At 34.7% G+C, this 13,478-nt stretch overlaps 2 protein-coding genes and 1 non-coding gene across 3 annotated transcripts; 2 read left to right on the top strand and 1 right to left on the bottom strand.

Annotated features, from left to right (window-relative positions):
- Positions 1-2,484: 2,484 nt before the first annotated feature.
- LOC125370000 lies at positions 2,485-3,012 on the bottom strand. The gene has a single exon (XM_048373554.1). The coding sequence runs from the start codon at positions 3,010-3,012 to the stop codon at positions 2,485-2,487; it is 528 nt and encodes a 175-aa protein (XP_048229511.1).
- A 4,300-nt stretch (positions 3,013-7,312) lies between these two features.
- Positions 7,313-7,419, top strand: LOC112535836. The gene has a single exon (XR_003079924.1). It is a non-coding gene; the product is annotated as a small nucleolar RNA R71 (small nucleolar RNA).
- Positions 7,420-9,923: 2,504 nt separating this feature from the next.
- Positions 9,924-13,167, top strand: LOC8277325 (protein GAMETE EXPRESSED 3). The gene is made up of 9 exons (XM_048374671.1): positions 9,924-10,247; positions 10,398-10,727; positions 10,928-11,174; positions 11,302-11,586; positions 11,729-11,815; positions 11,960-11,992; positions 12,069-12,128; positions 12,226-12,368; positions 12,512-13,167. Exons 1-9 carry the CDS (start codon positions 9,966-9,968, stop codon positions 13,082-13,084), a joined length of 2,040 nt encoding a protein of 679 aa, XP_048230628.1. The 5' UTR covers positions 9,924-9,965; the 3' UTR covers positions 13,085-13,167.
- The last annotated feature ends 311 nt before the right edge of the window (positions 13,168-13,478 follow it).

Raw genomic sequence — 13,478 nt, 5'->3', positions numbered from 1 at the left:
AAATCTTCTCCCACACTTATTTTAGACATTGCCCTCAATGTCTTAATCATAAAAAGAACACATAAAAGAGAAAAAGATAGAGTACTTCCTTTGGAAATTGAAGTGCCATTTAATCACCACTGGCCATAAGTAATCATCATCCCGTATAAATCTTAAACAAGCTTTAGAGAACCATCATTGATAAGAACTAATTAGCTTAAAATAAAATATCATAAATAAAACAGAATATAAAAGTTATTATTACAAAATAAATGCATAACAGAAATCCTAAATAACTATAAAGCATGGAAATCCTAATATAGCTAAAAATATCAAAGCAAATGCACTATGGTAACTAGATAGCTAAATCCTAAAACAAACCAAAAAAAAAAAACTTAGTACAAAACTAGAATCAATGATGAGGCGAGGATGATGGTGGTGAAGGAGCATCAAAGTCGACGGATTCGAAGTAGCAATCGAGTTTATATGCTTGTCAACGTTGACTCTTCTCCACATTAGCCAATCGAGAATCAAAGGCATCGAGCCGTTGGTTAACGTTGGTGTTCAGAAGTTGAGTTAAGACTTGGTGCCAACCTTGATTACCCCATTCTTGTCCTCTACTTTCTTTACTATCCGATTCTTCCTCTATATCATGTCTTGGTGGCTCATCTCTAGCCACACTACAACTACCTCCATTCGATCCGTGCTTAAAAGTAAGAGGACCACCATGACAATTTACCAAATTAGCTCTAATCAATACATTAGTATCTAAATTACCCGTGGAGGGTAATGCCTCATATGGAGAAGACTCCGGATCAAAACTACAAAGATACATAGCCAACCCTATAACAATATGTCATAACCCGATACAATTCTTAGGTTTAGCCGGTGTCCTTAGTAAACTTTGCATAATAAAGTACTTTGAAGAAATAGATTTATAGGTATCCAAACAACATAGAATATTTAGTTCTTGCTTCGTCACCTTATTTATCTCTTTCCTACGAAAGATGCCTCCACACATGAATTTTAAAATAAGCAAATAACAATAATCATTGAAGACATTATTTGGCATGTTATTAATATCATATTTGTCTTGACCCATTAGTTTTTTCCAAGACTTATCCAAATCAAACTTATGATGTTGCTCACAAGTACCTCATTTCTTTAAACCGAAAGCTTGGACAATTGCATCAATAGTAACAGTATAATTATGCCCAAACAATCTTACCTTAAACTCTTTGTCATTGGAAAGATCACAATGTAGAGTTGTGAAAAACTCTAAAGTTAATTCATTATATGATGGCAATGAGTTAAAGGCAAAATCTTTCTATCCTAATCTATCCAAGAGTATCATCATTCTCTCAAAAATATTTAACTTAACTAGAGAGGGAGCATCCAAGAACTTACATGAAACTTGCTCTCTTGAAGCAAGGCTAAGAAATCGATTGCCCTCTTCATGAGAATAAAGATTAAAAGGAGCTCCATAAGTTGCCTTTAAGCTTTGTTCTTCTTCATGAGAGCTTGACACTATCTCTTTCCTCTTTTTCTTTTTTGTTCTCTTCTTTGGGACCATTATTTACTTATGGAATGAGTAGAATAAGGATTGGTGGGTAAAGATTTTGAAGTTTTGGAAGAAAAATTGAGGTTTTTTATGGAGAGAGAAAGAAAAACGAGGAGAGAGAAAATATGAGGTGGTGTTAATGGAGGAAAGGAAAAAAAGAATAGAGTTCTATGTGAGGGTTAGGGTTTTGGGAAGGTGTGTTTTTGAATTCAAATAAAATTATTTTTGGTGTTTTGGTGGGAGAACAACTTTGGAGTCCTAATGTGTTTCAAATTAAAGTTGCTCAACTCTTTTTATTTTTTTGGGGTTCCACACCCCCCCACCGCGCCTGGCGGATGCGCCATGAGGTCGCAGCGTGCGCCAGGGCGCCGCTGCTGTGGACCTTGTGCAGATCCACGGCTCGCGGTGCTTGCTCGGGCCCGCGAGGTGCCGCTGCCGCGACCTCCAGGGAGCATCCGCGGCTCGCGGGTGCTTGTCCCGCGGGGTGCCGCTGTTGTGCACCTTGCGAGGGCCTTCGTGGCTCGCGCAATTTTTTTTTAAAATAAATAAATTTTAAAAACAAAAACCAGAATTGTATCTAATAATAATAGGAAAAAAAACTAAGCTATCAATGATGACTTGACTAGAATTAAGACTAAATTCCTAACTAAAGACAAGCATTGCAAGGGATACTCAAATCCTAACTAAATGACCCTTATATAATACACATAATCTTATAAATACTTGAAGCACAATATCGACTAGTAAATTAAGTGTTACCACATAAAGCTCCTTTGTTGTACTTGATGATCGTGCATGTGCTCGGATGGTTGAATCTCTTGCAGGTTCCTAAAAACAAAGTGAGAAAATACTTTAAATTGAAAACTAAAATAGTAAAAATAGAAAATATGTAATTTACAAGTGCTAAATTTATTGTCTATAGTTAGACATTGACAAAAGTTATTTCAAATTGGAGGTGCTTCAATGCACTCCACTTCATGTCCATAGGTCATCCCTTCATAGTATGGCTTTAAGCGATGACCATTAACTTTGAATTTTTCTTGGGTCTTAATGTTATGTAATTCCACCGCACTATGATTGAAAACCGTTATTACTTCGAAGGGTCTATTCCATCTGGATCTAAGCTTTCCTGGAAAAAGTTTAAAGCGTGAGTTAAATAATAATACTTTCATTCCAGGGACAAAAGATTTACGAAGTAAACTCTTATCATGTTGCTTCTTGGTCCTTTCTTTGTATAGCTTGGCATTCTCATATGCCTCAGTACGCATTTCTTCTAACTCATTTAGATGCAATAAACGCTCTTCACCTGCTTTAGTTAAGTCCATATTAAGCTCCTTAATAGCCCAATATGCTTTATGTTCTAATTCGACCGGTAAATGGCACACCTTGTCGTATACTAATCTATAAGGACTCATTCCAATCGGTGTTTTATAAGCCGTTCGATATGCCCACAGAGCATTATTCAAGTGCATAGCCCAATCTTTTCTAGATGGGCGCACTGATTTCTCAAGTATTGACTTAATTTATCTGTTGCTAACTTCCACCTGTCCTGATGTTTGTGGGTGATAAGGTATTGCAACTCTATGAGTTACTCCATATTTCTTTAATAAGGCGCTAAATGCCTTGTTGCAAAAATGTGTTCTCCCATCGCTAATGATTAGTCTAGGCGTTCTAAACCTGCTAAAAATATTATCTTTTACGAATTTGCAAATTATCTTAGCGTTATTAGTTCGTGTAGCTATTGCTTTTACCCATTTAGACACATAATTAACAGCAACAAGTATATATTCATAACTATGAGAAGGTGAAAATGGTCCTATAAAATCGATACCTCACACATCAAATAGTTCAACCACAAGATTAAAAGTCTGAGGCATTTCAGTTCATTTATTAATACTTCCACTTCTTTGGCACATATCAAATTTAGCACAAAAAATATGAGCATCTTTAAATAACGAAGGCTAGAAGAAACCTGATTGCAGAACCTTGTAGGCTGTTTTCTTACCACCAAAGTGATCCCCACAATGCATTTCATGGCAAAAGGCTAAAACGCTTTGTTGCTTATCTTCAAGAACACATCTTCTAATCATTTGATCGGAATAATGTTTAAACAAATACGGGTCATCCTAATAATAATGCCTACACCTTGATAGAAATTGTTTCTTTTCCTGCCAAGTTAAGTTAGTTCTCATAACACCACATGCCAAATAGTTCACAATGTCAGCATACCATGGCTCATGGCTTACTACAAAAAATTGTTCATCAGGAAAAGTCTCATTAATTACTTTTTTAGAACCAAAGTTATCAAAATCAGAAATCAACCTTGAAAGGTGATCTGCTACTACATTTTCACTCCCTTTTTTTATCTTTTATCTCTATATCAAACTCTTCCAATAAGAGCACCCACCTAATAAGTCGTGGTTTAGCATTAGGCTTAGTTAGAAGATATCTCAAAGCTGCATGATCTGAATGAACAATGACTTTAGATCCCACCAAGTAAGATCTAAATTTGTTTAGTGAATATACAACAACTAGAAATTCTTTTTCAGTTGTCGAATAGTTTACTTGAGCATCATCAAGAGTTTTACTAGCATAATATATTACATGTAATGCTTTATCAACTCTTTGGCCCAAGACCACTCCTATAGCATAATCAGATGCATCACACATGATTTTAAAGGGAAGAGACCAATCAGGTGCCACAATAACCGGTGCACTAGTCAATCTTTCTTTCAATATGTTAAAAGGAGATAGGCATGCATCATTAAAAATAAAGTTAATATCTTTAGCCAACAATTCAGTTAAAGGACGAGCGATTTTAGAAAAGTCTTTAATAAAACGCCTATAAAATCCTGCATGGCCAAGAAAACTTCTAATGCCCTTTACTGAAGTAGGAGGGGGCAATTTGGCAATTAAATCAATTTTTGCTTGGTCTACTTCAATAGCTTTACTAGAAACAACATGTCCTAGCACAATATCTTGTTTAACCATGAAATGACTCTTTTCCCAACTCAATGTTAAGTTACATTTAATGCATCTCTCAAGTACACGAGTCAGATTACTTAGACATGCATCAAATAAGGAACCAAAAACTGAGAAATCATCCATAAATACCTCGATGCAGTCTTCTAACATGTCAGAGAAAATAGAAAGCATACATCTTTGGAATGTTGCTGGAGCGTTGCACAGCCCAAAAGGCATTCTTCTAAACGCAAAAGTTCCAAAAGGACATGTAAAAGTTGTCCTTTCTTGATCTTCAGGTGCAATGGGTACCTTGTAATATCCTGAAAGTCCATCAAGAAAACAAGAAAATTCATGTCCTGCTAAACGCTCTAATATTTTATCAATAAAAGGAAGAGAAAAATGACCCTTCTTTGTTGCTGCGTTTAACTTTCTGTAATCAATACACATTCTCCACCCTGTTGTCATTCTTTTAGGGACTAACTCCCCTTTTTCATTTTTAACAACTGTTATGCCTGACTTTTTAGGCACTACATGAACAGGGCTTACCCAATTACTATCAATTATAGGGTATATAATACCCTAATCCAATAAATTATGAACTTCCTTTTTTACTACTTCTTTCATATTGGGATTAAGTCGTCGTTGTGTATCTCTAATCGCTTTAGAATTATCTTCTAAAATAATTTTATGCATACACATTGTTGGACTAATCCCCTTAATATGAGAAATTTCCCACCCAATAGCTTTTTTAAGTCTTCTTAATTCTCTAATAGTTGCCTCTTCCTCTAAAGGAGAAAGATCAGAGGCTATGATCACTGGATATATATTCTTTTCTCCTAAGAAGACATATTTAAGTGTGTTAGGCAACTCCTTAAGCTCAACCTTAGGTGGTTCATCAATAATTTCTGATTTGTTTTCAATGGGTAAATCTAAAAGTTCAATAGTGCTTTCATCAGATAACATTGGAATAACTTCATCTAACTTATCATGTATGTCTAAGACTTCTTCATCTAAACATTCTTCATGCTTTTCCAATGTTAATGCAACTTCTAACTTATCATCCTTATCCTGTAAATATGTTTCATAAATAAAATAATCCATGCAATCAACATATGAACATTCATCAATTGAAGTGCTAGGAGATATGGTTAGAGAATCAAACACTTTAAATTCTACAGTCTCTCAGACTGTCATAGTCAGCTTCTCATTGTCCACGTCAATAACTGTCTTGATAGCTGCCATGAAAGGTCTACCAAGGAGTATTGTTTGCTCCTTATCCCTTGCTAATGTTCCTTCCATGTCTAGAACCACAAAGTCAACATGGATTATCAGTTTTCCTACCTGAATCAACAAGTCTTCCACTATGCCTCTTGGATATTTAATTGACCTATCAGCCAGTTGCAAAGACATGGTGGTTGGCTTCAATTCTCCTAAGCCAAGTTGTGCATATGTTGAATATGACATCAAATTGATGCTTGCTCCCAAATCCAACATGGCTTTAGCAACCTTTTTGTCCCCCATTGTAATATCAACGGTAAAGCTCCCAGGGTCTTTCATCTTAGGAGGTAACTGTTGTTGGAGAACTGCACTTGTTGTTTTAGACACCATAACTTTTTCATTGTTTCCATATCTCCTCTTGTTGGAATTGAGTTCCTTAAAAAACTTAGCATAAGTTGGTATATTCCTAATCACATCCAATAAGGGCAAATTAATGTTAACTTTAGAAAGCATATCAAAAATTTCAAAAAATTGCTTATCATGTTTGCTTTCTTTCAATCTGTTCGGGAATAGAATAGGAGGCTTATAAGTCTCAGCTGCCTTATGAAACTCAGGTCCTGAAAATGTCTCATTATCTTTCTCTTTCTGTCCAAGATTGGGCTCTATTCTTCCTTCTTTTTATAAACCTCCTTCAGTTATCTCTACATCAACTAGTTCACCTTCTTTTGATGTACCTGCGTAAGAAGAATCTTTTTCAATTAGATTTTCAATATTATTATCAAATAACTCACAATCCTTAAGAATAGTGATTGCTTTAGCTTGCTCAGGTTGACTTGGCAATTTTTTTTTATTTTCTTATACCGCTTCAGTAATTTGCCCAATTTGAATTTTCAATCGCTTCACTGAAGCTTCTATGGAATTAGTTTTCTTCTCATTCCTCTCTATTCTATCATGGGTAGCCGTCATAAAAGATTGGAGTGTTTTCTCCAACTTGGTTTTCTTTGAGGGGCTTGTCCTTGATTAGGGAATGAAGGGTTTTAGTTCCTTGGGTATTGAGGCTCTTGATTCTGATACGAGGGCTGGTTTTGGTTCTTCAGTATTTGTGGTGGGTTATGATTGTTTTTTCTCTAGGAGAAATTTGGATGATTCCTCCATCCTGGATTATAAGTGTTGGAGTATGGATTATTCCTAGGTTGCCTAGGTTGATAAGATTCCATCAAGTTAACCTGTTCATAATCATCTCCTGCATAAGTCTCATAAGACGAACAAACGTTAGCACCATGACCATAAACATCACATATACTACATACCTTATTGCTTTGTACATTCTTAGTTGAAGCAAGAATCTTAACTTGTTTAGTTAACTCGGCTATTTGCATAGCCATCTCATTATTAGATACAACTTCATTCACTCCTACTCTTTTTGTTCTCACACTCTTTTGTTGTGAATTGGCTCATAACATCTCAAAGATGTCATAAACCTCATCAGCAGTTCTTTCTAGCATAGCACCCCTAGCTGCATTATCCACCATACATTGGTATTGTTGTGTTAAATCATCATAAAATAATTGGTTAGTAACAGGAAGTGGGTAACCATGGTGTGGGCATTGTAATAAAAGTGATTTGAAGCGGTTCCATGCTTTGTGAAAGGATTCAGTATCCTTTTGATAAAAATTGGAAATCTCAGCCCTTAATTCTTTGGTCTTTTGATGTGAGTAAAATTTACTCATAAATTTTTGATAAACTTCATCCCAAGTTCTCAAAGAATTAGGAGGCAAGGTCATTAACCAAGCCTTTGCTTTATCTTTTAATGAGTAAGGGAAACATCTCATCTTTAATTGATCTTCATTGAGTCCAGATAATGGGAATGCGTGAACTATAGCATAGAACTCTCTAATGAATGTCAATGCATCCTCACTAGGCATACCATAGAATGACGAGAGCATATTAAAATGGATGTTCTTAAGCTCATAATTCCTAAATGCATCGCCTAAGACTATGCATGAAGTAGTGTTACCAATTATCGGACGAGCATAGTCCTTCATGGCCATTTGCCTTTGCGCTGCAACTTCCCTTTAATCATTAGCCATTATCTCAACTTCTTCTTCCAACTCTTGTTCCAGCTTTTCTTCAAATTCAATTCCTCTTGGAGGTACAAACTCACTCTTTACCTCTTGGTCTCCTTCTGCTTTTTTAACAATTGATCTCAAGTTGTAGGGATTTTGAGTTGATGAATTACCTGATCTCGTTTTCCTGCTAGGCATACAAAATCAAAGGAAATTTTTTAGAAAAACTTAAAAATAAAATTTTTAAAAAATAAAACAGAAATAAATAACATACAACACATAAAAAACATAAAAAAAATTATATTTGATAATTAATCAATATAATATTGACACAATTCTCTGACAACGGCGCCAAAAACTGGATGTGTCTAAATTAATACTCGCAAGTGTATAAACCGAATGGTAGTTCGGGTAAGCTCACCACGAGGTCGACCTCACAAGGAATTGTAAAGCATATATTATAAAGACCAACTATCACACAGATTACTGAAAGTAAATATAAACACTCTAAGCCGATGTTTTGAGAATGGTCTTAGTTTAATAAAAGAAATTAAATAACCAGAAAGTAAATATGCTACTAGAATGATTAATATGAACTATATGATAAAATAACATTTAGTCTAGCTTTTACTTAGTAATCCTCTTAAGCCCTAATTTAACAAATGAGATGGTGATGTGCCTTTTCCCTAAGTCACTCAAGCTAATGATGCAACTTAGGTTTCTTATACCAACATAGATTAAAGTAAAGATGATGTCTCTAATACTTTTAACCTAAGGATTTTCATAACACATATTACTACTAAATTGATATGATAGTCAATCAATAATAATAGATGAAACTAATGAACATATGAAAGAAAAGAAATCATTCATTAAACTCAAAATATTTATGTTTATACATAAGTAAAAAGCCAAACTAAACACTTATGGGATTTAGCCTAACATACTTAATCCAATGATCATTGTAATTAAATAGAAAGACTTAAGATTCATAAAACAGAAAATTAAAACTCCCTCAAAGTTCAAAGGCTCTTCAAGGAATGAAGAAGATTGGTCATCTTTCTCCATGTCTTCGAAAAGCTTCTCTAGTTCTTCAAAGAATGATGCCACACAAACTAGCAAGATGTCAAAGATGACATCATCTCCAGAATTTTCTGCAGAGAATAATAGAACCCTTCTTCCCAGAGATTCAGTAGCCGAAGCACTCCCTATTCTAATTCATCTCTACTCCTTGTAGAGATTCCCTTCTCTAGAGTTCTTTTCTCCACACATAACTCCTATAGTTTATCCCTTATGTCCTAAACAAACTAAACAACTCAAATAATAATTATCCACTAATTACATAATAATTACTTAAACTCCCCTTTTTGGGCATTAATGAATTAAGCTAGGCCAAACTATTAATAGCACACGTGTCTAATTCTCGAGCCTTTAATAGCCGCAGTCCAATTACGCCCATTAGTGCGTTTTAAGCTCAAATTCTCATTTTTTGTATTATTTCCTAAATTTAGACAAGAAAAACTAAAGTAAGATAAAACACATCTTTATACCATATTATATATATATAGAAATAATTCATTAACACTCTAAAATACTCTTAAATATCTATATACAATTTAGATCGATCAAGAACTCGGACAAGTGAAGAACAATGGGAGGAATTCAAGTGTAGAATATGTGTTATTATGAGTATAAAAGGCGTAAAGAGACCCAAAAGAGTGGATTTTAAAATTCAAATCAGGTCAGGAAATCCAAATCTATCTTGAATTTGAAATTCCTTCTCACAATGCAAAAATATTTCTTACGACTACAAGTTGGCAAGGCCACCATTTAAACATTAAAAAAATTGTAATTGGTAGCATTTTATTTAACTCAAGAAATACTACACAATAAATAATCTTTTTTTCAGGAGAAAGTAAAGAAGTTATTGTAATTTTTCTAGGTTTTAAAAAGAATTTCCTAAAAAACTTACAAGACATTTTTCGGGGATTAATCTCCACGTCGTCGTTTAGTTCCTGGATGATTCATATTTGTTCCCGCCATCAACAGAGCGGTTAATTAACGGTTACCACCTTTCAGAAAATAAACTGCAGTAAACAAATTAACAAGCAAGCAAAATTTAGGATTAGCTCTCTCACTCTAGATTTGCACTTTTGGAGAAAAGATAGTTTTCTACAATGTCGATTATTTTCCTTCTCTTTTTGCCACTAATGATTTCTTCGGCTTATGCTGATTCGATCTCCACCGCAAATTACCCTTATGCTTTAGGTCAATTAGGTTCAACAAGGACCAGTTCTAGGCTTTCAAAACCTCTAATTGGTGATGATGATGGCAGGATTTATACTTGTTCTGATAGGATCTTTTTTGCATTTGAAAGTAATGGGTCCATTGCCTGGTCCTTACATTTGGCTTACACTTGCAATTCTAGCATGGCTCCAGTTCATGGTGGTAGAGGAAAGGTAAGCAATTTTTATGCATATTCTTATAGTTCAGACTTGATTATTGTATCCTTCTTCAAGATGTATTCTTAAGCACATTTGACAATTGGGTTTTTCAGTATTTTTCCCTACTTGTGGATCCAATTTTGACTTGATCTATGGTCTGGTCAGATATATTTGATTGCAGAGAACAGAGTTCTAAACATAAATTTGTTAAATTTGAGAACTTCTACACCTACATCAGAAGTTTTCTTTGGCCCAGAAAAAGGACAAGAAGGTGCAGGTGAAATTATAGGACTTGCAGTGAGTACATTGAGTTCATCAGTATTTATCAATATTAAGAATAGAGGCTTATTTGCTTATATGATGCGTGGACAACTATTATGGAGTGCTGGACCTGTGCTTTCTCAGTTTGGCTACCGTCTAGGTTGCAGGAAAGGGATTTCTGACTGTTATTTTAATTCTGTCCCTATGATTGATCGTTGCGAGGCTAGTTTATATGTAAGGTTTACTAATTCCTAATATTGTTTGAATTTTTCTTCTTTTTTTTATTACTTGGGCTTCGTGGGGTTTGAACTCCTAAACTCACATCTTCGAGATGACTGCAGTACCATTGATCCAGAGCTCATTGTTGTTTTTATCTACATTTAAGGTACTCAGTTTTTTTATGGACATTTGTGTATGTGTGTTTGCACTTGCAGATTTCAAATACTGCAGGAGAAGTTTATTCTTTGTCTCTACACAGTCCTCATTTCAATTGGGTTCAAGATTTGAGCTCATTTGACAGAGATTTTACTCTCACACCAGGAAACAATGGCCTTTTATATGTTACCGTACCCACCAAGGCTATTGTCTTGGCACTTGGTGTTTCTATGGGCGATATTTTATGGCAGAAAAATATTGGGCCATTTAGTGTAGTTGACTGCACACCAGTTGTGGATTCTAATGGTAAATATGTAATCCATGGAACTCAAGTCCCTCCTTAATAGTCTGTTTGACATCAAAGTTGCATCTGCTTTTGCAAGAACAATACCATTTTAACCTACAATAGTTCTAATGTAAACAATTGTGGCAGGTTGGATATCAATTGGTTCCTTGGATGGTTTTCTGTACTCGATATCACCAACTGGAGAAGTAAAGAAATTCACAAAAGCATCTGAATTGAATTATGTTATCCAAGTTAGTCCATTTCTTGATTGCTCTGGCTATGCAGTTTACATATCTCAGGCAGAGATGGTGGGGAAGGTTAGCCACATACTTGGCGAATATAATTATGTCTCAGCAATGATTCCTAAAGGAGTGGTCTTCACCTTAATGGTTCCGACAACTGGGGCGGTCTACTGGTCTGAAAGCTATCCTGGTATTTCAGTTTTGATTTATCAGAAGTTCGATTCTTTCTTTTGGTTTGATCTTCTCTCTTTAGAGCCTCTTTGGTGTTTTATCTCAAAAGAATACAGGTCTTTTTTCTTTCTTCTTATATTTTTTCATTTTGTTAATGGCAGGTCAGTTTTCATCCTCATTGTCACAAAGTGATCTGCAACATTTTGCATTCGATGAAGGAATACTTCTTGCTTTTATCACTGCTTCAAGTAAATTTCCATGACAGACTTATCAATTTATTGTAGAAAAGGGAAAGAAAAACTCTGGCTGTTTTATTAGACTTCTTTCAGTGGAGATTTCTGCAAAATCTGTATGTAAATGAATTCATATCTTTGGTTTGGTGAATGATGCAGGAACAGGCAACACACTGCCATGCCGTAGCAAAAGTAATATTTCATTCATCTACCTCTTCAATTTCTTTTTATTGCAAATTGTGCATAATCTTCTTGTATATGTCAACAGATGAGAAGCTTGTATCTATCTGCTCTCAAGCAAGGCCTAAGCATCTCAGAATTTACACAGGCGGGCTACAATTCTAAAATAGAAAATTCAAAATAAGAGTAACATGAATTTTTTCTAATGACTTGTCATGCAAAACCATTTTTTCTCTCTATTTCAGGTAATGAGAGGACAATAATGCTGTTCCTATTATACGAGTCCATAGTCTTGGTAGTTTTAGCAGGACTAGTCCGATTCTGCTGCATCTTCTGGAGCAAAAAGAAGCTACAACGTCAGGATTTGGCAGTTTTTCTGGAAAGACGAGTAAGATTCATTTCTTTGTTTTTCATCCTTGTCAAGTCCCCTGGTATAAGTATGAACTGTTTTTCTCTGAGCGAAACTGAATAATATGTTGCGTGAAAGTTGGCCTGTGATAAAACAGAATTATTACACCCTTTGTTCAACAGCGCTCTCTCCAACGCCAGAAGAAAGAACTAAGCAGAACAATAACAGAACTGGAGCAGAAGGCTGCAGAAGAAGCAGTTGGAAATCAAGCTATGGAAGAACTGGGAGATTTGGTACGAGAAAGACAAGGCATTGAAAGGAAGCTCTCAACAACTTACAGTTTAGGCAGGGATGGAGCTAGGCTGCAATCAAACTCAATCCTTCCAGTATATGATGGGAAGACAAGAAGTTACTCTTTTCAGAGTGCAAAGAAAGAAAGTTTCACTATTTTCCATACGTTAAGTGATACATCTTCTTCTGAAGAAAGAAGCAGTACCAGTGGCAGAGATTCTAGCAGTTGGGAAGTTGAAGAAGAAGAACCAATTGATAAGGCAAAAGCAAAAGCACCCATGAAAGAAGCGAAAAGTTCAAGTGATGATGATGGAAATTTTGTTATGGATTCAAAGAGTTCATCAGAGGCAGCTTCAAGCTCAAAATTGTTTTTAAATCAACTGTCTGTAGAATCGATGCAAAGAAGATGTAGCAAAAAAAGTCTCTGGTTGAAAAGGAGAAGGACCTTGTCATCAACTAACTAGAGTTTAATATATTGAGAAAACCTGTGGACATTCTGCAAATTCCACTTTTGTATTTAAATTCTCAGAATACATATGAAAACAACATTCAAGCTTTTTTAATTAAAATTGAGATAATAATAATAATAATAATAATAATAATAATAATAATAATAATAATAATATAAACTTTATGGTTTTGTATACTGTACAATTTAATGTCGAATTCTTTTTTCTTTTTCTTTTTCCTTCTAAAGAAACCTATTATATGATTCTTGCAAATTAACATTTTCTTTTCAATATTAACTAGATATTAGTATGCGAGATTAATAAAATAATTTTACTTTAATATTAAAAAATTTCAATAATCAACTTATATAATCTTAATTATATGAAATTAAGATAGTTTTAAAAAATC

This window comes from Ricinus communis, chromosome 5 (genome assembly GCF_019578655.1).
Source record: "Ricinus communis isolate WT05 ecotype wild-type chromosome 5, ASM1957865v1, whole genome shotgun sequence".
In the NCBI taxonomy this organism is placed as follows: Eukaryota; Viridiplantae; Streptophyta; class Magnoliopsida; order Malpighiales; family Euphorbiaceae; genus Ricinus; species Ricinus communis.
This window is presented reverse-complemented; position numbering and strand designations above follow the sequence as displayed.

What these genes read in the sequence shown, in the direction of transcription:
- LOC125370000 (XM_048373554.1), bottom strand. Translation starts at nt 3,012, where the DNA reads ATGCACTTGAATAATGCTCTGTGGGCATATCGAACGGCTTATAAAACA.
- LOC8277325 (XM_048374671.1), top strand. Translation starts at nt 9,966, where the DNA reads ATGTCGATTATTTTCCTTCTCTTTTTGCCACTAATGATTTCTTCGGCT. An exon ending in GTTGCGAGGCTAGTTTATAT is followed by an intron (nt 10,728 to 10,927) that starts GTAAGGTTTACT and finishes TTGCACTTGCAG; the next exon opens with ATTTCAAATACTGCAGGAGA. An exon ending in CTGGTCTGAAAGCTATCCTG is followed by an intron (nt 11,587 to 11,728) that starts GTATTTCAGTTT and finishes TGTTAATGGCAG; the next exon opens with GTCAGTTTTCATCCTCATTG.